Genomic DNA, 22904 nt, shown 5'->3' with positions numbered 1-22904 from the left:
CAAGCTGGGCAATGTTATGAGGTGCTGATGGGGGTCTAGCAGCTACCTGGACTGACAAAAACAAAAACGAACTGCAATGACATCATTGGCACCTTGAAAGAAGTCAGAAATGTGGTATTATGCTTTTTCGAGAGTATGGCCATAATAAAAAATCTCTTCTAGGTCCTTCCTAACATCCCTCCCTGTACGTTCACAGGTTCCTCTTCTGGACAGATAGTGTGGTTTTTTAAATATATAAATTTATTTATTTTTGGCTGCGTTGGGTCTGCGTTGGGTCTTCATTGCTGCGCATGGGCTTTCTCTAGTTGCGACAAGTGGGGCCTACTCTTTGTTGCGGTGCGCGGGCTTCTTATTGCGGGGGCTTCTCCTTTTTGTGGAGCACGGGCTCTAGGCACGCGGGCTTCAGTAGTTGCAGCACACGGGCTCCAGTAGTTGCAGCACGTGAGCTCAGTAGTTGTGGCTCATGGGCTCTAGAGTGCAGGCTCAGAAGCTGCGGCGCACAGGCTTAGTTGCTCCGAGGCATGTGGGATCTTCCCGGACCAGGGCTCGAACCCGTGTCCCCTGCGTTGGCAGGCGGATTCTTAACCACTACACCAGCAGGGAAGTCCTAGACAGATGGTTTTAACTCAAGCCTGCATTTTATAAACTCAAAAATTGTTCAACTTGTCCATCACTTGTAATTGAAAACCAAGAGCCTGAGACCACATTCATGACTTTCTTCAATGTCTTTTCACACTTCTGCATCCTATCAGGATTACATGACTTCCCAGTCTGTCCAGCTTCACGCCCACCCACCTCCCACCTCTCCTCTCCTCACTCTCCTTCTCTGTTAGGATTCACTGCTCTAGACCCTGACCTTTGAGCTACAGTTGCTGTAACTAGTTCAACCTCCTTCCATCCTGCAGCCAGATTACTTGAACTACTAACAGATATTTTACCTGATTTGCCACCATAACTCTTGAATCATGTTATTACCTCCGCATTTTAACTATGAGAAAATGGAGGCAGAGGGCGGTTAGTGACTGCCCAGCTTTACCCAGATACTAAGTAATAGCGCCATGACTTGATTCTAAATTCTGTAGTATAATAATATCTTAATAATCAATTAGAAACTAATTGAAAATGGCCAACCATTTATAATAGGAATTTTAAACCAAATATATTTAGAAATTAACATACAAAAGTATAAAAACTTTCTAGGAAAAAAAAGGAAACTTTATATTAAAGCACATAAATGAAGACCTTAAGAAGTGAAGAGACATACCATATGCATGGCTGAGGCATTCTCACATAATGAAGAAGTCAGTTTTCCCCCATAGCTCTAACCAACATCATAGCAGAATTTGGCGAGAACTTGACAAGCTGATTCTATAATGTACATGATAATAAAGTCCATAAGAATCTTAGACAATTTTGATAAAGAAGAGCAAAATGTGGTTTTCTGGGAGGTGAGGTGGCAAAGAAATGGAAACGAGCCCTACCAAATATTAAAACACAAAAAAAGCCCTAATAATTTAAACATGATTAAGTGGACACAAGAACCGACAAGCCAACTGAACTGAATAATCCAGAGACAAATCAATGAATATGGGGGAATTTGGCATAAAATTCCTGGGAATAAATCAAATATTTGATACATGGCATTAAAATCAATTTAGTGTTTGGAGAAAAAGAAAGTTGTAACCATACTCATACCATATGGAAAAACTCCAGATCAATAAAGATCTAACTGTGAAAGGAGAACAATAACTCTAATAGAAGAAAGCACAGTGAAATATCATATATGGCCAGATATAAGGCAAAGCTTTTTTACCTAAAATTATTCATCAGAAAAGAGAGAATTACCTTCTATATAAGCCCTTAAGTTTTTTCCTTTCCAAGTTATGGCCACTCTCTCAAAGCTGTTTGGAGAAGATACATTATCCTAAAATGATTTCAGTTAATAAATACATGAGAAACCTCCATACCGTTTTCCACAGTGGCTGCACCAATTTACATTCCTACCAACGTTGCATAAGGATTCACCAACAGTATGGAGGCTCTTCAAAAAATTAAAAATAGAACTATTATGTGATCTAGCAATTCCACTTCTGGGTATTTATCCAAAGAAAACAAAAACACTAACTCAAAAAGATACATGCACCCCATTTTCACTGAAGCATTATTTGCTATATTTCTATAGTATAATAATATCTCTATAAATATGGAAACAATCTAATTATCCATCAATGCATAAAGAAATTGTGGTGTATACGTACAATGGAATATTATTCAGCCATAAAAAAAGAATGAAATCTTGCCATTTGCAAAAACATGGATGGACCTCGAGGGCATTATGGGAAGTGAAATAAGTCAGAGAAAGAAAAATACTGTATAATCCCTCTTATATGTGGAATCTAAAACAAACAAACAAACGGGGACTTCCCCTGGTGGCACGGTGGTTAAGAATCTGCCTGCCAACGCAGGGGACACTGGTCTAAGTCCTGGTCCGGGAAGATCCCACATGCCGCGGAGCAACTAAGCCTGTGCGCCACAACTACTGAGCCTGTGCTCTAGAGCCCGCGAGCCACAACTACTGAGCCCGTATGCCACAACTACTGAAGCCTGCGCGCCTAGAGCCTGTGCTCCACAACGAGAGAAGCCACCACTGTGAGAAGCCCACGCACCTCAACGAAGAGTAGCCCCCACTCGCCGCAACTAGAGAAAGCCCACGTGCAGCAATGAAGACCCATTGCAGTCAAAATTAAATAAATAAATTTATAAACAAACAAACAAGCAAACGCAAACGAAAAAACAACCAAGCTTATAGAAACAGAGAACAGAACAGTTTCGTGGTTGCCAGAGACTGCCAGGGAGGGGTGGGCAGGTAGGAGAAATGAACAAACTGGTTTTGGTGGGTTTTTTAGTTTAAATTAATGGGTTTATTTTTTAAATAAATCAAAGAATTTATAAGCCATTAGCATAATCACAAATAAACACACGAGAATTAGAATAAAAATTGTTTTATGAAATGCGAGAAGTGGAAACAGCAATATGCCTACATTAAAATATTATGTTATAAAATATGTGATTTTAAATTTGTGAGTTAGTAACTAAATAAAGGCAGTTAGCAAACATTTGACTGTTTTCCTATAACTTCTATACACCTAAAACTTTAAATTTTGAACTTGGTCAAAAATCTTTTAAAATATTCTCATTGAGAAAATGGAGACTCCCCTTATCACTTTATGTTCCAGCAAAAATTGTAACGTTACTGCCTTGGGGTTCGAAAGGATTTCTTAAGGTTATGAAAACACAAACCATATGGGTTTTGACTGTCAAAATGAAATCATTCTATTTGGGGAAAGAACCGTATACAAATTTAACTGTTGAGCAGCAAAGTGGAAGAAGGCACTTGCAGTTTTTATACTGACATAGGATTGCTATATAAAATATTTCAGAAACCCCCGTACATTCACAAGAAAAAGCCATATTTAAGATAGATAAAAGATATGAATCAGCAATTCACAGAGAGATAAACCTATAAGACGATGTCCAGCCTCACTAGCGAGGAGAGAAAGGCAAGTTAAGTCCATTCTCAACGTCTGCATCTTTATTCCTGTCCTGCCCCTACGGGGAGGGGGAAGGGTAAGCTGGGATGAAGTGAGAGAGTGGCATGGATTTATATATGCTACCAAATGTAAAATAGATAGCTAGTGGGAAGCAGCTGCATAGCACAGGGAGATCAGCTCCGTGCTTTGTGACCACCTAGAGGGGTGGGATAAGGAGGGTGGGAGGGAGACACAAGAGGGAGGAGATATGGGGATATATGTATATGTATAGCTGATTCACTTTGTTATAAAGCAGAAACTAACACACCATTGTAAAGCAATTATACTCCAATAAAGATGTTAAAAAATAAAAATTTGGGGGCTTCCCTGGTGGCACAGTGGTTGGGAATCTGCCTGCCGATGCAGGGGACACGGGTTCGAGCCCTGGTCTGGGAAGATCCCACGTGTCGCGGAGCAACTGGGCCCGTGAGCCACAACTACTGAGCCTGAGCGTCTGGAGCCTGTGCTTGCAACAAGAGAGGCCACGATAGTGAGAGGCCCGCGCACCGCGATGAAGAGTGGCCCCCGCTTGCCGCAACTGGAGAAAGCCCTCACACAGAAACGAAGACCCAACACAGCCATAAATAAATAAATAAATAATTTAAAATTAATATCTGCTTAAAAAATCAAAATTTAAAATTTTTTTTTAAATTAAAGAAAACACAACAACTTGAGACCACTTGACACCCACTGTATCGCCAACATTTGAAAGTCAAATAATTTCAAGTGTTAGTGACAATAAAGGAAAGTGAGAACTACCTTGCTCTGCTGGTGGGAGTGTAAACTGTTTATGATCCCTGAATCATTGAAATTACAAAATAGTTGTATGAAAAAAATAACTAACACATAAACCAAGGCAGCATAGCGCTGAGAGCAAGGTCTGGGTTGAGTGTGCCAAGTCTTGGAATTCCGAGTTCAGTCAAGGTCAGTCAGGGCTGGAGTATTAGGAACAGATTCATGGGAGAGGAGGCACTATTTTTTTTTTTATTTTTAAAGGGGTCACCAGACGAGAGAGGGTCTGGAAGGCTTGTTGAGTATTATAAGTGACAGTATTATAGAATGCTTGATAGAGGGCATCTAACCTAAGCCCATCATTTTACAGATGAGGAGTTTGAGGCCCAGAGACGGGGTGTGACTTGTCTAAGGTCACACAGCATAATTAAAGCAGTTTTGAGACTTCCCTGGTGGTCCAGTGGTTAGGACTCCATGCTTTCACTGCTGAATGCCTGGGTTTAATCCCTTGTTGGGGAAATAAGATCCCACAAGCTGTGCAGGGCAACGAATAAATAAATTAAAGCAATTTTAAGGCTTGACTGGCAGGAAGTTTCTGGATAAGTTGGAAAATGGAGAGAGAGAAATCAGGAAGAACTAGAAAGCAGTGGGACAGATGTAGAATGGTAAAATGAAAAGCAAAGAAAAACATCTCAAAGGGAGAACATACAATACTTGAAGGTAGATTCAAAGTAGTTTCCAGAAAAGAAGTTAATGATGCTCCTAAATTCCCCAGTGAAAATCCTTGCTAAGTTATGAGCACCTTTTCTACATGCCAAACGCTGTTCTAAGCATTCTACAAGATGTTAATTTATTTAAGCCTCACAACAACCTTATTAAAGTGGGCACCATTGTTATCATCATCCTTTTACAGAAAATGGTACCAAGACACAGAAAGGTTAAGTAACTCGCCCAAGGGCACACAGCTAAAATTTGACAGTCACGATTGAATTCCCAACGGTTTGGTTCTGGACTCCACACTCTTTTTTTCTATAAATTTATTTATTTTATTTATTTATTTTTGGCTGCATTGGGTCTTCGTTGCGGTGAGTGGGCTTCTCATTGTTGTGGCTTCTCTTGTTGCAGAGCACGGGCTCTAGGCATGTGGGCTTCAGTAGTTGTGTCATGTGGGCTCAGTAGTTGTGGCTCACTGACTCAGTAGTTGTGGCTCGCTGGCTCTAGAGCACAGGCTCAGTAATTGTGGTGCACGGGCTTAGTTGCTCCGCAGCATGCGGGATCTTCCCAGACCAGGGATTGAACCTGTGTCCCCTGCATTGGCAGGCGGATTCTCAACCACTGCGCCACCAGGGAAGCCCTGGACTCTGCACTCTTAGCCAGTACATATGCTGCTCTTAGAAATGAGCTGGTTCAGAGGAGATGCCAATTCCTGGGAAGAAGTGGATATTTTCCCTTAGATTAGATTCTGATACGATGCAAAGAACAGAGACTCTTGCACCAATACCAAAATAATTTCACTCTTCACCTTAATGCCACCCCCTCCTCCAAAGCAACTCCCAAACACCAAGAAAAGCAAGAAACAAAGCACATGCAAAGGAAATTACCACTAGTAGACATGTGCCCCCTGCCCCCACCATCCACCCAAGACAGCATCATCACAGTTCTCCTTGGACGGTCCACTCAGGCCAACGAACAGATCGTCTGAAAGGACACATGAATTCTGGGCCCTTCCAGGCTGTTCACGCTTCATTTCAAGAACTTTGGATTTTACTCTTTTCACAAAACCGGAATGACTGAGTTAGAATAGCATCTGAAGGCTTATTTTTCCATTATGAGCTCTTGTTTTCTCAGCTATGATGTAGGTTGAAGGCAGTTATATATTCCTCAAGGCAGCCTATACTAGGCATAAACATTTCCACAAACAGTAAATTGCAAAAAAGATCCAAGAAAACCTGCAAGCAGCTTCCTCCACCATTCTGTGAGCAGATTATCAGAAAGTGGCTCTGCCTTCATTGCTCACATATTTTGCACAAACTGATAGGAGTAAAAGCCATCGTGCTGTACTGAGACCAGGGAACGGGAATCAGCTGAGGAATTAGGGGTTTTCCCATTTCTCTCCCTAAGGAGGGCAGACGTGTCAGGTTAAGGCTTGTTGAATTTGACATGACAACTTACTCAAGTTAAAATATCCAGAAATAAATATCATGAGTGAAAAAAGAAGCCACACTGATATTAAGAAATGAGATTTATTGCTTTGACATGGTAGTGATGTGGTCGTGATAGGAAAGCCACTCTGGGTTCCCCTGGATGCAAAAGCCCAGGGACAGCAGAGCCCCCAGCTGAGAAACCTGTACACACACAGACACACCACACACACACACACACACACACACACCGGCGGAAGGCCCAGGGCCTCCTGCTCTGAGAAGGAGAGATCCTGGGTAGGATGTGAGAAACTTGAACACCTCTTGCTTGGATGGCTGCAGCTGTTGGCCTCAGACTCTGGTCAGGAAGAGTCAGTCTGAGGAGAGAGAAGGATGGAGGAAAGCCATCAGGGGGATCCTCATCGTCCCCAAAGGCCCTTTCTGGCCTGCAACACACCCTATAGAAGTTGATCTCTCCTGTTCTCCAAATCATCTCCAAGCACCCTTCCTCCAGCCCCCCACATCACTCCTCTCCCACGCAAAGCCATTCTCATGACCTAGAACTGGGTGTGTGTATTTGGGACCTCAACCAGGAGGATGTCCCACGGTGCCCAACACAGGCCTCCCCACCAAGGGCCTGAGGACCACTGTATGCGCTCCCCAGGCCACAGGTCGGTCCCGGCACACCCACACATGCCCTCTCCAGATGCCCTGACATACCACCTGAGCAAGGTTTTCGGAAGTAGATGATGAGGACTGAGCCAACAACGATGCCCAGCACACCCAGGCCAAAGGCTACACCGCACAGCACGTTCTCCAGAAGATCGGAGGGCAGCACATTCTGGGGCACTAGAGCAAAAGGGGAGCCAGTCAGCCCAGAGACCTGGCTGGGGAGCCCCAGGGGAATGACACGGGTGTCTGGAATGGCAAGGGAGAAACTGCGGCATGGAAGACTGAGGTCAGTTCAGAGTGAGAACTGACTAAACAAGGGCCCAGTGGAGAAAGAAGTCCTCCTGTGGGTCTACCCCCTTCTGCCCCCCAAAGGAGCTAGGCTTCCATGGAGAAGTGTCTCACCCCAAAAGGCGATTGCTGTGTAGCTGTCAATCTCATGAGTCACGATGCAGGAGAAAAGATCAGAGGGTGCTGGTGTGAAGTTTAAGTAAGAAAAGGCCTGGAAGGTGAGTCCATCGACGGCTGAGACAAAAGTGGGCCTTGCTCCTTCCACAGGGGCCGAATCATGCTGCCAGTTCACAGTCAGTGTGGGTGGGAAGAGGTTGCTGACGAAACAGACCAGCGTGTTGGGCTTGCCGAACTCCAGGGGCTTCAGAGTGAACACCTCAGCGATGGGGAGGCCTGTGGGGGTACTGAGGTGAGGGAAAGAAGCGACTAACTCAGATGGAACCCCTGTGTGTGGAGGGGATGTGGCATACGGAGGGGACATGAGAGAGGGGGAGATAGGCCTCTGAGGGAGGTCTTTGTCTAGGCAAGAACCAGACCTGGACCAGAGCCAGGCCACTCTGGACCCTCCACCCTGACTTCCTGCAGCACTTCCTGTCTGGACCTCACATCAGCAACTGATCACACTCTGTCTTCTCATTAAAATGCAGCACATTTTAATTAGGACTTTGGGATGAACAGATACGCACTACTATATATAAGACCGATAATCAACAGGGACCTACTGTATAGCACAGGGACACCTACTTGATACTCTGTGATACCCTATATGGGAGAAGAATCTCAGAAAGAATGGACATATGTATATGTATAACTGAATCACTTTGTTGTGCCCCTGAAACTAACACAACATTGTAAATCAACTATATTCTAATATAAAATAAAAATTAAATTTAAGAAAATAAAGATCACCACCACCACCAAAAAAAAAAAAAAAGAACCAATCAGTAAAAAAAATTGAAAATACGAATTTTAAGGGTAGTTTCGAGGATCTATATGTTTGGATATATTTGAAAGATATCCTGATCACATCCATACTTTTTTTTAATTTACCTCATCATCCAATTAATGTCAACTCAGTTTTGATATGGTATTGTAGTTTAAATCTTGGCAAATGCACATTAAAAACACATTATGATTGCAAACTATTACGTTTAGAATGGATGGACAATAAGGTCCTGCTGTGTGGCACGGGGAACTACATCCAATTTCCTGGGATAAAGGAACGTATGTATGTGTACGGCTGGGTCACTTTGCTGTGCTGCAGAGACTGGCACAGCAATGGTGTGTCAACTATACTTCAATAAAAAAACACATGATGATGCTCAAACAAATATGGTAGGATAATAAAATAAACAATCATTAACAGAGCTTGATTAACCTATGTAGTTAAGCCTAGTTTACCAAGGCACTTAGTACCATTTCCCTACCTCAGCTGGGGCTTTCATCTACTATGATCCATCAGCATTTCCTAACAAACTCAAATTCTTTGGAAAAAAAATAATAAAATAAAATAAAAGGTAGGCACATCACCAGATGCTTCTATTCTCCCCTCCCTCTTGCTGAGCATCGCAGCACAAGCCCTAATACTCAGTAGGCGTCTGTTGGCCTCTGTTGAATTCATTAAGTTCCGTAGTTTTGAATGCCTACTACATCCCAGGGACTTTTCTTCTGCCCCAAAACAAAAACAGAGTACAGATCATGAGTGGTAGAAAAATCAATATCCAAGGAGAGAACCAGAAAGCAGGAGAGATGGGGAGCTGGTGAGAAGGGGAGTAACTCAGTGTATCATGAGGTTAAGAGGGCAGCCCACCCCCCAAAAATATCCCCTGACCTCTAGACACTGGGATTTGCCCTTCAAGCTCTGGGCCAATTTCCTCGACGATCGCCCGGCAGAATGCTTTGTCAAAGAAAATGTTGGAAGTATCTCGAGACTTGTGAGCCCAGTCAGCAAATTCAGGCAAGCGAGGCACTCGGATATTCTGGGAAAAGTCGAAGGAGAAAAGCTGGTCCTTGTTGTAGGATTCGGAGAGCCCCACGTTGGGATTCCAGATCTGGCAGTACATTGTGTGCAGGAACGTGTGGTTTTGCAGCTCATCCTTCCACCCTGGAGTAGGAGCTGCAAAAGAGACAGAGTGGTGTCCAAGGAGGTGGGAGCCACCTCCTCTTTAGCTTAGAAAACAGCAAGGCCTGCTTCAGGTAGAGGGGGGAGAGGTGGGTTGCCTCCCAGTGGGAGCAGAAAAGAAATTACGGGATCTCGCCAAACTTACCCAGCCCATAAAAAGGCCAACTGTTTAAAGTTGTAACAAGTAATTCAGAATCACAATGTTGGTTGTATCTTTGTGCCTAAAGGCACCCAAGCCAAAGAGGTAAGTGGCAGCTAAAATCAAACCTGCATTCTGCTCACCAAACCATGCATCCTGGCATAGGGTTACATCCTCCCAAAGGTCTCCACCTTTGCCTGATCCCCGGGAGGCCATCCTATTGACTTGTGAAGGGCCTGGATGGGCTCCCAGTCTTCACGTGGATATGTGAAGGAATGGCGGTGGCCTCCCTAAGCCATAGATGGCACTGCCCCATCCCATCCCATCCCATCCCCAGACACACATGGCAGACTGAAAAACCACTCTCCAGGCTTCTTTTCAGCCGCTTCGTTGGCACCAGGCCTCTCTGAAAATAACTTCCCCTCCCTCAACCCTGCAGACCTTGCAAAGACAGGACTGGGGGAATGGCACCACAGCTGCAGGAAATAATCTCTAATTCTTTGAAGCTCCTGGCAGGAATCTCCCCAGCCAGGAGGAAATCTTCGACTCAAAACCCAATACCCAGAATGATAGAGTAAGAGGGGTCTTCCAGGTTCTTCTTCCATTCTGCCCCATTCTTTTCAAAGAAGGAACTAAGGAACAATAAAGTTAAGAGACTTTTCAAGAATCATAAGGTGAACTGATGACAGAGTGCAGAGTAGACTCCCAAGTAGGAACAGTGGAAATAACATTTGTTTTGCTCAAATCCCTGCTCTACCACTTTCCAACGGGGTGAACTTCCACAAGTTACTTAAACTCTGAGTCTCATTTCCTTCATCTGGAAAGTGGAGATAATAATCTCTGCTTCAAGAGACTGTCTTCAATGAAACCTACAAAGCACCTCTGGCATTGTTTGCCATCCATCCATAGTATAGCTCTCTTTCCCAATTCTGCTATCGTTTCCACTCTCTCATAATACTTTCACCACTTACAAAGCACTTTCACCGCTTTCAAATGCCCCAGCTCCCTAGGTTCTACCCCAGTCAGGATGGAAGTAAACGGGAGGTACTGCCATACCTTCAGGGGCAGTCCAGGACTGGGGCAGCAGCCACAGAAGGGGTAGCAGGCGTAGCAGCGCAGCTCCCTGGCTCAGCTCATGATCCATATCTTCACACCTCCCAGTGGGCTTGGAGCTACCAGACGGCTGACCCAGGTCCCCAGATTCCTTCCCAGATCATGTTTCTCCAGCTCACTTCCCATAACTTCTCTTGTCATTCTGGCTAAGCCAATCACAGAAAGTGTAGGGTTTGACGTCATCGGTCGCTGGGGAGAGACCAGGAGCGAGCACCCTTCTTAGGACTAGGCTCTTTTACCAGGCCAGCCTAGACGCTGTAGTTGGGTTGGGGAGGCAGTGGAGGAATGTCTGCCTCCTGGTGAGGATCCCTCTTTAGTATCTGGCAGTCAGCCTCAGCCTGTTACCCCACCAAGGGACTCTTCTGAGCAGCACTGCCCTGTGGCCGAATAATAAACTGGGTAAGTTCATCTTCCCATGGTAACCCCCCAGGGCTCTTCAGACCCTGTCTTCTACCTCCCAAGCCCCCTCCTCTTTCTCACAAAATTTATTCTCCTTCAGGCTTTAGCTCTCTTCCTTCTGCAGAAATAGACTGAAAATGTAACAAGCATTAGGTCCAGGGCTAGAAATACCAAGATGAATAAGGCATATTCCTGCTTTCAAAGAGTTTAGAGTCTAAGTTGGAGGGAGTGGGGGTGGTCACTGAATAAATAATTACATACAATGTAACATATTCAAATAAGACCATGCCAAGTGTGTTTTGGAAGTATTTATTTCATGAGGATGGAGAAATAGGTGGGATGTAATTAGGAAGGCTACTAAGAGTCTTGAAGAAAAAACAGACCAGCAGAATGGGAGAGAAGAGAAAAGCCTTCCAGGGCAAGGGGTAGGCAAATGGGTGACGGCCAAAGGCCTTCAGAGCTCCTTTCTTTGGAGACCTCTGTATAGTTGGGCATGAATGTTTGGAGGCTGCTCATGTTTCCCTGTTTGGTAACGGGCAGGGGGTGGGGGTGGGGTGTCAAGATGAGCTAGAAAAAAAATTTTTTTTCAGGAATTACTCACTTTTTATTTATTTTTTAAATTTTGATTGGGGTATAGCTGATTTAAGATGAGCTAGAAATTTAGGCAAGAGCCAGATCACATAGGCTCTGTTATGCCACAAGGGGGGTGTTTTTGTTTTTTGAGGGGTTTTTTGCCAAGCCGGGTGGCATGCGAGATCTTAGTTTCCTGACCAGGGATGGAACCCGTGCCCCCTGCAGTGAAAGTGCAGAGTCTTAACCACTGGACCGCCAAGGAAGTCCCAAGGAGGGTATTTTTTATTTTACAGATGATAGAGACCTTAAACCGAAGGGTGACACAATCATTTTTAACATTTTAGAAAAATCGTTCTGATGCTTCCAATAATGGTCTGGAGCTTGAAAAGAACTGAGGCCAAACTGCTGGTCAAGAGTCCACACATAGACTTTGTGATGTATATGACAACAAAATTAAAAGTTGCACACACATACACACACACTGCCCTCTGGTAGCAGCATAGCAATACTTTAGGCGAGACATGGTAAGAGCCTGAATTAAGTCTTGTACAGAGGAGATGGAGGGAATCAAATATTGATGTAATTAGGAAGTTGAATCTAAAGCGCTTGGCTGATAATTAGATGTGGAGGGGTCAAGGAGAGGTAACACCAAGGTCTCCAGCCTAGGTGGCTGATCAATGATGGACTGAGTTGAAATAGAAAAGAAAGTCATAGAAGCAGAGAATTAAGTTCAGTTTTGTGTTGAATTTGAGGTGCCAGGGTAACCAGGAGGCATGAAGTAGATGGGTATGGATCTCAGGTGTGGGCTGAAGAAACTTAATTTGGGAGTCATCTGCACAAATGCTGAAGCAGAGGCAGTGGACAAGATCACCCACGTAGACTGTGCAGAGGGAGGGGGAAGTGACACAAGGACACAGGTCAGATTGGGTTCAAACCCCAAACTCATACCAGTTATTCAGTATCATCCAGGATCCAGTCAGGAAGGTATGATCATTTTAGGTATTTCAGACTGAGGGGATTTAATATAGAGATTTGTTACAAAGGTATTTTTAAAAAGGCAAGACATGCAAGAGGGAAAAAGAGAGAGGCTGGAGGTGCAAATACGACAGAGGAAAACCTGGAAATCAGAAGCAGCTCTCACCCCTGAGCTGGAATTCATGTCTACACCTGCTGTTGTCCTGGAGGAGACACCATCACAGTCACTTCTGGATCTACCAAAAAGGCGCCATCTCCATCAAAGCTGGATCACTGAGAAGGTATTTCCTCTGCCCAGGAAGCTGGAGTCCAGAATCACCCATTCTTGCTGCTGGTACCAGGAGCTGCCACTCTCTTAGAAACTAAAGCAGGAAGCTTCTTGGTTTCTCCTGCCATCTGATCTCCCACCCAAACCTCCTACTGAGAGAATCTAACAGGAAGCCGACCGTCCAGGAAGGCTGGAAAATACATGGCCAAGCAGTCCAGAACACAGTATAGGAGGCTGGGCTTGGCACTGATGCTAGATAATAAGCAGGTCACTGAAATACACTAATTTGTAAGAATCTGGTGGCACTAGGAGCATCCAGAGAGCTAAGAGAAGAATAAAGAAGAAGCAGATGTAGAGAAATAGAAGTGTTCCATGAAGAAGGGCAAGGTCAGCATTATCAAATGCTACTCAGAAGTCAAGGGAGGACGGGAAAGTGTCCTTAGATTTGGTAATTATGAGATGGGTGACAAATGTGTTGAGAGCAGTTTCAGCGTTGGAGTGGGAGTGGACTCCAGATTGTGGTGGGCTGAGAAGTAAGTGGGAGGTGAGGAAGAAACTGTCAGTGTATATGCTGCAAGTTTGATAGAGAAGAAAAAGAAAGACAGAAGGGGTGGGGGAAGAGGCAGTGAGAAAGATCTAATGTGGCAATTAAGTAATCTTAGAAATCAATCTATGTGAATATGGTCCTTTCAAAATCCATACTCCCTTTTGAGAAACAAGTAACAGCAGCCATAACAGCCCTAAACATAAACACCCCCATGACCTCCTGCATATTCTGAAAAGGGTACATACGTGTGTGTGAGTGTGTGCATGTGTGGTGGGGGTGGGCAGAGTGCCAGGGTTAGGCTGGGCTTGGAAGTCATTGTGTTACACTCCAAGAAAAAAAAAGTAGAACATTTTCCTAATGTCTCATCCTTTGTGGATTAATCCGTCAGTAGCTCCTGCGGTGGGGAAGATTCAGCCCTTAGGAAAGTATTGATAGAAAGGAGGTCTATTGACATCACCAGCTGGTGGAGATAGATGACACACAGCCACCTGGAGTTCTAAACCAGTGGTGAGCAAATATTTTCTGTAAAAGACCCGATAGCAAATCTTTGTTCCTTGGAGTTTTGTTCTTAACCTTTTTACTAAGGAACACTGAAACTTAAAGTTCCTATAATTTTCATGAGTCACAAAATAGAATTCTTTTGCTTTTTTTTTTTTTTCCAACCATTTACAAATGTAAAAACCCTCCAAGTTCTTGGGCCATATAAAAATATATGGGCTGACTCTTGCTCAGAAACCACTGTTTGCTGAACGTTGTTCTATGTGTGGTCAGAAATGGGATGGGGGACCCAAAATAAACGCACCCTCCAAAGAGCCCCATTCATTTTTGGGGGTGGCAATTGGTTAATGAATGTATCATGTCCCAGATACAACACTGTTTGGAAGGGTGTCTGGGGGAGGAGGGGGCACAGGAGGAAGAGGACTGGTGGGAGGGCTAGGAACAGTTAGAGCAGACCCTGCAACCACCCTGGGTGGAAGGAATGAGGCAAAGGGGGTCCACGTTCTCCACCGAGAGTACAGTGTAGACAAGTCCAGCATGCGGAGAAATATAACTACCCATCATCAAGATGAAGGCAAGGTTGTGGTTAACTCCTTTCTCTCCCAGAACAAATGGGAACCAGTTCAAACATTTATAACTACGCTTCCCTCTATGTAATCCTCTTCCTGTCAGGACCCTGCAACAACCTCCATTAATACATATCTCAAAAACAGTCTCTCATCAGTTTGGGAAAGTGGGAATTGTGGTCAAGAGAAGGGCAAAGCACCAGTTCTGCATGCCAGTAACTCAGTGTCTTTGGTCATGAGACATGAATGCCTCTGAAAATAAAGGCATCACACCTGTAAACCCAGTAGGTCACAGCTTTCTAACACTCAGCTCTCCATCCCTTCCTAGTCCTGCCCCATCTTCTTTCTATTGACAGAGCCAAGTTTCCTGAAAAAGCCATGGGCAACCATCTCTCTACTTTCATACTTTCCATTTAATCCTTAACACTCAACAATGAAGTGGTTCAACATCTTTGTGTTGCTAAATCAAATGGACTCTTTGCAGTCTTGGCAACATTTGACACTGTTGGCCATGCCCTCCTTCCTAAAACGGTCTATTTTTTTTTGGCATCCCTGACAGCACTCTCTCCTAGTTTTTCCTCCCATTTCTCTGGTGTCTTGTCACCTTCATGGACTCCTTTTTTCCAGCTACCCCTTAAGTGTTGGTATCCCTGGAGTTTTGTCCTCATCCTCTTTTCTTCTTATACTATACCCCTGCTCTCAATGGCATCTACTCCCACTTGTCTTCCATTACCATCTATTTGCCGACGTTTTCCAAATTTCCCCCTTCAGCTCAGATCTGGCTCTGATTCCACACCATCCATACACCCAACTGCCTTTAGGTATCTCCACTTGGATGCTGCTGTACAGCAGTTCTCAAACTGTACTCTCCACAAAATAGGGTCCCTCAAGAAATTGTTTAAAATGTAAATTCGATAGTAGCAATTTTTCATTTTTAAATTTATTTCAACACAGATGTAATAAAACACCAAACATGTTTACACAGTAATTTTTATGTAATAATTTATTATATTTAATAAGGTCATTTTTGGTTGTAAGCAACAGAAACCAACTCAAGCTAACTTAACTTTTAAAGGGGCGATTTATTGGACGGATACAGAGCTAGCTCAGAAAATCAAAAGATGGGTGGAATCAGCTAGGCTCAGGAAGAGGAGCCACAGGGTCCTTAGCAGCAAGGGTTGAGCTGCCATTAATATGCCGCACCTTCAAAGTCCTCTAGCCTCTATCTTTCAAATTTCACGTTGCTGAGAGGGACAATCAGACGGGCTCAGCTTATATCAGGTGTGGACCTCGGGATCAATTAGTGATGGCCAGGCACAATATCACCTCTGTGTCTTAGAGCTATTCCCAGAGAAGCGAGAATTACCACGAACCAACCACCTCAGTATAATTATCTTAAACATACGGCAACCCAGACAACTGTATTAGATCATCTGAGGCATAAACGTGAGGTTAAGTCTGTGCATTAACACTCAGAAAGCATCTCCCAATTAACTGCCCGAGTGATATATGTCATCTATTTGACCTCTGGTCTGTCACAAGTCTTGCCACAAATTCAAAATATACTTATGACCTCAGTGTTGATTAATTATATAATTATAATATTTGTATTCCACTAACTGATTTCCTTTGGATCTATGACTAAGTTTAATTTTTTTTTTTTACTATGGAAAATTTCAAACATACACAAAAGAATCTATTAAGCCTCCATGTACTCTTGTTTAAGTTTCAACAATTTTCAACATTCTAAAAGTCTTCCATTTTTGTTTCATCTATTCTCCTGTTCCACACACTTTTTTTTTCTGGAGTATCTAAACAAATTCTATCATTATATTTCACCAGGAAACATTTCTACAGGTATCTATAATGACTTTTTCCTTAATGTAACTACCATCCTATCACCACAAGCAACAAAATTAAAAATGATTGCTTAACTTCCTTTAACCCAATCTGTGTTCATTTTTCCCCTACTATCTCAAAAATGTCTAAGGGTAAGTTTTAAATGAAAAGCACTCTTGTGGTTTTCAAACTGTGCCTTCATATTTAAAACTTTAGTGAGTTTTCTATTTTACATGATGTCTCATAAACCTCTGTTGAATGTTCAATAATGAATTTTTAGGCAAATTAAGTTCAGGAATTACTACACTGAATGTAGCTCTATCTCAAAATTTACAAAGCTAAACTCACCACCTTCCCTTCCCAGCATGTTTAAGCTCCCGTATTCAAGACCTCAGTGTGTAAGTTGACCGTCCACCCAATCAGATGAGTCACAAATACGGCAGTCAACCTTGACAACTTCATCTTCCTCAAACCTTCTCAAGCAACTGTTCACCAAGTCCTATCAATTCTACCTCTTCCATATCTCTTTAGTCTGTCCTCCATTCCCACTAGTTCAGGCCCTCATTGGTTTGCTTTTCTTTTTCCTGGATCACTGCAATTTTCTTAGAACTGCTCTTTGTCCAATCTTATTCTTATTTTCCAGTGCTGCCGCAAGGATCTTTTTATTAGGCACATTTGATCACATCATACTTTTTCAAGAAAGCCTTCAATGGCTCTCTACAATCTGCTTTCCTTGGTATGATCCTTAATGATCTGGATCCACTTAACCTCTCTCTATACATCATTTGAGACGAAATCTCACCTCCCTCAGGGAGCCTTGGAACCCAGAGTGGAGATGAGTGACTTCTTCAGTATGCTTCCACAGCACCGGCCTGTCCTTACCATCATTTGTATTGTATTATGCTCTTCTGTTTATGTCTGCTTCAGTCACCTCACTTCCACTGCAAGGTCTCAAGGATCTCTTCCTGGTATTTTTCCATTTTCAGCATCTACCAAGAAGGCCCACCAGCAAGTGACTACTCATTGGATGAATAAATGGGCTGTTGGTTACTGAAGGTGTTGAAGCTGGGCCTAGAAGAGCCTTCAAGCATTAGATGAATGACAGGTCATTCCTTCTAACATGGATATTTCAACAGTAAAGCTGGGGTTCCCTGGTGGTGCAGTGGTTAGGAATTTGCCTGCCAAAGCAGGGGACACGGGTTTGGGCCCCGGTCCAGGAAGATCCCACATGCCTGCCACAGAACAACTAAGCCCATGTGCCACAACTACTGAGCCTGTGCTCTAGAGCCCACAAGCCACAACTACTGAACCCTCGTGCCACAACTACTGAAGCCTATGGGCCCAGAGCCCGTGCTCTGCAATAAGAGAAACCACCGCAATGAGAAGCCCGCGCACCGCAACAAAGAGTAACCCCCGCTCACCGCAACTAGAGAAAGCCTGCGCGCAGCAACGAAGACCCAGCACAGCCAAAAAGAAAAACAACAGTAAATCTTACCAGGCATGTCTGTGGGCCACTCTACAGACATCTTCACTCCCACTGCCTTCCCTGTGCACCCCACTCATCTTCCCATTTTCTTCCTCCTCCCTGCCACAGCCTAATTCAGAGAGTAAGACTGCCCATCCAGCTCCCACCTTTACCCTCATTCCCAGCTCAGTGATCTCTTCACATCCATATTCATTGTTCCCTTTTAGCTGTATTATTTGAATACAGCAATCCTGTCAATGACACTACAAGGCTGGAATTTATTACTGCCATTATATAAACAAGAAATCTGTGGCTCAACAAGGTTCATTCATTTATTTATTTAGCAAATATTTACTGATTACCCTCTATGTACCTGGTAGTATGCTGGGCACCAGACACCTACATGACCAAACTTATAATGTAATGAAAACAGAGGCATTAAACAAGTAATCATACGATCCTACAAAAGCAAATTGTAAAAGGTACTGTGAAGGAAAAGAACTGAGATCCATAAGAGACACTAAGTGAAACGGGGAACCTAATGATATTGAGATGGGATCTGAAGGGTGAGTAGGAGTTAGCCAGGCAGAGGGGGAAGAAGAGGAAGGCCCTGAGGCAGGCAAGGAGCTGGCTCCTTCAGGGAGGTGAAGACCTGTGTGGCTGGCATATTATTAGTGAATGAGAGAGCACAGACAGCAGATGAGGCCAGAGGCAGGAAGAAGCAAGACCACGTGGGACCTCGTGGTCCACAGCGAGGTTTGCATTCTCCTCTAAGTGTGATTAATTCTAATGCTATGACTTTATTCCTTTTCATTCCATGGGTGAATGTGTGCTGTGATTCCTACCTGACCTACCTCCAGTTTCTCCAAAGCCAATCCATGGTGCACACTGATGCCAAGTAACTTCCTATAAAGGTAGCTCTTCCTTCCCCTCTCAAAACTTAAACAGCTGCCCCCTTTCTACGAGATTCAATCTGAATTACTTGGCCTGGGTTTTTCAGGTTCCCCATACTCTGAATTCTATCCCCAGACTACAAAACTGCTCTCCAATATCAGTAATGATCACCAACAACCTAGTGAGATTTCCCCTTTCTTCATTCTCTCACACCCTCTGCAGGATCTTGTCTCTTCATTCAATCAGAACAGGGGTTTTTGGGAATTCCCTGGCAGTCCAGTGGTTAGGGCTCCGCGCGTTCACTGCTGGGACCCGGGTTCAATCCCTGGACAGGAAACTAAGATCCCGCAAACCGCATGGCATGGCAAAAAAAAAGAAAAAAAAGAACAGGGTTTCTTAACCTGCAGTCCACATGCCATAAAATTCAGGGGTCCATGAACTTGGATGGAACAAAAAGAGTCACCTTTATTTTTAAGAACATCTAATTAACTGAAACTTAATTTTATGAATGTAGAAAACAAGTCTTTGTGGTACTAGCAGTACCTGTAATGTCATCAATAGAAATCACCATCAGTGAATATTTTCATATCATAGCCATCTCAAAATACCTCTACAACTATGAGTTTAGACCTGCAAAAAATCATTTTATTTATTGTATTAGTATTCTATTAATAAGGGAACACATTATTACTAGATCATCATACATTTCTTTTAATATTTTGATAACTGTGTATTTTATTTACACATTTACAAATGTTATTGTCAGACAAGGTCCAAAGGCTCCACCAAACTGCCAAATAAGTGCATGGCACAAACAAGCTTAAAAACTCCTGATTAGTCATTCATTCAATAAACATGAAATCCTCACGGCAGCCCTCTCTTGTTCTGGCTTCCTCATATTATGTTGTTCTGCTTTTCCTTGTTTGATGCTCTTACACCGGTTTCTCTTCCTATTCTTGCTGTGTGAGGATGCAACCCAGAGCGTGATCTTTAACCCACAACTAAATTGTTCCATACTTCCTCACTTATAAATCTCACCTACTTACCTGCATGACTGATCCAAACTACACCTCAAAGGTGACTTCCAAATCTACCTCTACTAATCTTTTTTTTCCTCGAACTTCAATCTTTGATTTTAAAATACCTGCTGTGGGGCTTCCCTGGTGGCGCAGCAGTTGAGAGTCCGCCTGCCGATGCAGGGGACACGGGTTCGTGCCCCGGTCCGGGAAGATCCCACATGCCGCAAAGCGGCTAGGCCCGTGAGCCATGGCTGCTGAGCCTGCACGTCCGGAGCCTGTGCTCCGCAACGGGAGAGGCCACAGCAGTGAGAGGCCCGCGTACCTAAAAAAAAAAAAAAAAAAAACCTGCTGTGCCTAACAACCAGAATAACATACCACCCAGAGACAGACTGCCTGGGTTCAGATCCCAACTCTGTACACTTATTAAACGCGTTTAACTGTGAGTAAATTATTTAATATCTCTTGCTTCAGTCGCTTCATTTGAAAAATGGGAGTGATAACAATAGTATCTACTTTATAGGGTTATAAACATTAGAAGAGTTCCTACATGTAAAGCATTTATAACAGGGCCTGAGACATTTCAAAAACTCAATGAATTTTAGCTATCACCAGTCTCACCTCCTTCCAACACGTGGCATTTTTATTTGGTGTTTATTAACAGGTATAGTGATAGCCACTGGGGATATGAAGATAGGATTCCTATCTAATGACATAATTCCAATCAAGCCATTGCTCAAAAAATTTCAGAGGCTCTCCACTAGGTCCAAACTTAACAGCACTGGAAATCATCATACTGCCTCAAATAAATGTAACTTCCAATCTCCTCCGGCTCTACTTCTTGTAGCTTATATTTTACTCGGGCCAGATTGGACTGCAGTGCTCTGTGAAAATGACCTGCTCTGTTCTGTCTTTCCTCACACCATCCCAGTGTCTCAAATGTTTATCTGACAACAATAACTTTGTCTATGATTATTTCCCCAATACTACGCATGGAGCCCCTGCTCCAAACACATACATTACAATCTTACCTAAGTCACATACTTATGTAAACATCAACTTCCTTCAACATTTGCTCACTTTGTGAGCACCTCATATTGGCCAGGTCCTGAGCCAGGAGCTGGGGGCATTTAAAATAAAAACAAAACAAAACAACATGGCCCTGTTCTCAAGATCAAAGTCTAGTAAGAGAGAGAAACATGTGGCATCACATATATGCCATTCACTGTGAAAGGTGCAGTCATAAGAGAAAGGGACACCAAGGCATGAGCAGTCAACTCAATTTGGAAGGCAAGGATAGGCTTTTCAGATGATGGTATTTGGGCTTAGATGGACTGGAGAAAAGCGTATTTCATGTAGTGAGAGCAGTATGTGTAAAACGCGGTGTAAAACAACATGATGTATCTGGGGAACAGTTCAATACGGCTGGAATACAGGGCCCAAGACGAAGTGACTAGACATGACACTGGAGAGCTGGGCAGACCTCTCTGGCAAGCACAGGAATTTGGACTTTATCACACAGGCAATGAGAAATTAATACGGGGCTTAAACAGTAGCATATGGCTAGAGTTGTATTTTGGAAAGCTCATTCCTGGCAGTATTGTGGCAGAGGCAGAGAGAAAAATCTAGAGCAGCACTGTTCGAGAGAACTTTCTTCAATGATGGAAATGTTCTATAATTTGTGCTATCCAATATGATGGCCACTAGCCACACATGGCTAATGAGAACTTAAAATGAGGCTAGGGCATCTGAGGAACTAAATTTAAAACAGTATTTAATGTTAATTTAAACAGCCACTTGTTGCTACCATAGTGAACAGTGCAGCTTTAGAAATAAGGAAATCAGTTAGGAAGCTGTTGATACAGCTCAGGTGATAGGACTAGGACAGAGTGTGAGTCAATGGCTGTATTAGAGGCACAATGATAAGCCTAGGAGATATAATGTTGTGAGAAAAAGAAATCAAGAATGGCTCCCAGATTCCAGGCTTTTTGATTGAATAGCTGCCATCAACCTGGATAATACAGACACAGCAGGTCTAGGGTACATACAGATTGTATCAATTTTGAAAATGTTGAAGTGTCTGAGGATTATCCAAGTGGTAAAATTCAGTAGTGAGTTTCGCTCAGGAGAGTCCTCTGAACTAAAAATACAGATCTGAGAGGCTCTGAGCCACTGAGATTACTTAGAGACGATGAACAGAACTAGAAGCAAACTGAGGCAAAATCCTGGCAAACATCAACAGGGCCGAAGAAGAGTCCACAAAGGAGACCAGAGGAACAGTTGGACTAGCAGGAAAAGAAACAAGTGAGAAGTAGTCACAGAAATCAAGGGTGTAGAGAATTTCAGGAAGGAAGCGTGATCAAATGTCAAATACTTCAGAGAGGTCAAATAAGGTGAGAACTGAAAACTGCTTCCTGACTTTGCCAATTAGGAGGTTCCTGGTGACATTTGCCAGGACAGTTTCAGTAGTGGAAGAAATGAGCTAGAGTGGGGAATGAGGCAGAAACAGGAAAATTAAGATGACAATTTCAGGTCTTGACTGCAGGGGAGCTGAGAGTTAGATAAGCGAGTCCACAAGGGAATACAATATTGATAAGGTTGTCTTTCTTATCTTCTTTTTAGGCTGGGAAACCCGTATTAAGGGATTAAAAATACTAATTGGTAGAAAATGGAGGAGAGCTTCAGAGTAACAGATAAGATTGACCAGGTCAAAAGGAAAATACATTTCTTTAATCCGAAGAGAGAACTTCGAGTACAATGGTGGTAAAGGAACACAGACACGGCCCAGTTTATAGGTGGGAGATGGAAAGCCAAGAACTCTCGCGCAAGCTGGCCTTTCTGTTCCGTTCTGCGGGTGCGGGGGGGGGAGTTATGAACTAGAGTGAATATTTGAACCACACTGAGGGCCAAGGGAGGGATTACTGCCCATGAACAAGTAAAAGGTCGCCTTTAGGTGGCAACCATCCCTAGATTAGACTTTTATGGGTTTTATTCAACATGAGCAGAGGGTAAAGCCTTAGAAAAAGCCTAAGTGTTTTGACTTAAATGGTCGAGACGAGCCCAGTAA

General features: G+C 43.4%; 1 protein-coding gene across 3 annotated transcripts; it reads right to left on the bottom strand.

The window, feature by feature from the left end:
* Positions 1–6551: 6551 nt before the first annotated feature.
* Positions 6552–20023, bottom strand: LOC114906859 (HLA class II histocompatibility antigen, DM alpha chain). Of its 3 annotated transcripts, XM_029241752.1 has the most exons (6): positions 19966–20023; positions 10741–10986; positions 9255–9539; positions 7538–7816; positions 7184–7312; positions 6552–6840 (listed from the first exon to the last, which is right to left on the bottom strand). In XM_029241752.1, the coding sequence occupies exons 2-6, from the start codon at positions 10826–10828 to the stop codon at positions 6836–6838; spliced, it is 786 nt and encodes a 261-aa protein (XP_029097585.1). In that variant the 5' UTR covers positions 10829–10986; positions 19966–20023; the 3' UTR covers positions 6552–6835. The 3 variants fall into 3 exon arrangements, with proteins under 3 accessions (XP_029097585.1, XP_029097584.1, XP_029097587.1); XM_029241751.1 differs by lacking the exon at positions 19966–20023 and having other exon boundaries at positions 10741–11062; XM_029241754.1 differs by lacking the exon at positions 19966–20023 and having other exon boundaries at positions 6559–6840; positions 7187–7312; positions 10741–11062.
* Positions 20024–22904: the final 2881 nt, after the last annotated feature.

The sequence above is a fragment of the Monodon monoceros genome, unplaced genomic scaffold (genome assembly GCF_005190385.1).
Source record: "Monodon monoceros isolate NGI ecotype Baffin Bay Population unplaced genomic scaffold, NGI_Narwhal_1 Super_Scaffold_3, whole genome shotgun sequence".
NCBI classification, from domain to species: domain Eukaryota; kingdom Metazoa; phylum Chordata; class Mammalia; order Artiodactyla; family Monodontidae; genus Monodon; species Monodon monoceros.
Note: the sequence above shows the minus strand (reverse complement) of the source record. Positions and strands in the feature narration are given on the sequence as shown.

Bases quoted from the DNA above. Each gene is read 5' to 3' on its own strand.
- LOC114906859 (XM_029241752.1), bottom strand. From the start codon at position 10,828: ATGGATCATGAGCTGAGCCAGGGAGCTGCGCTGCTACGCCTGCTACCC. The intron at 9,540-10,740 runs GTATGGCAGTAC...TCTCTTTTGCAG, and splicing joins GTCCTGGACTGCCCCTGAAG to CTCCTACTCCAGGGTGGAAG. The intron at 7,313-7,537 runs GTGAGACACTTC...CTTTTGCTCTAG, and splicing joins CACAGCAATCGCCTTTTGGG to TGCCCCAGAATGTGCTGCCC.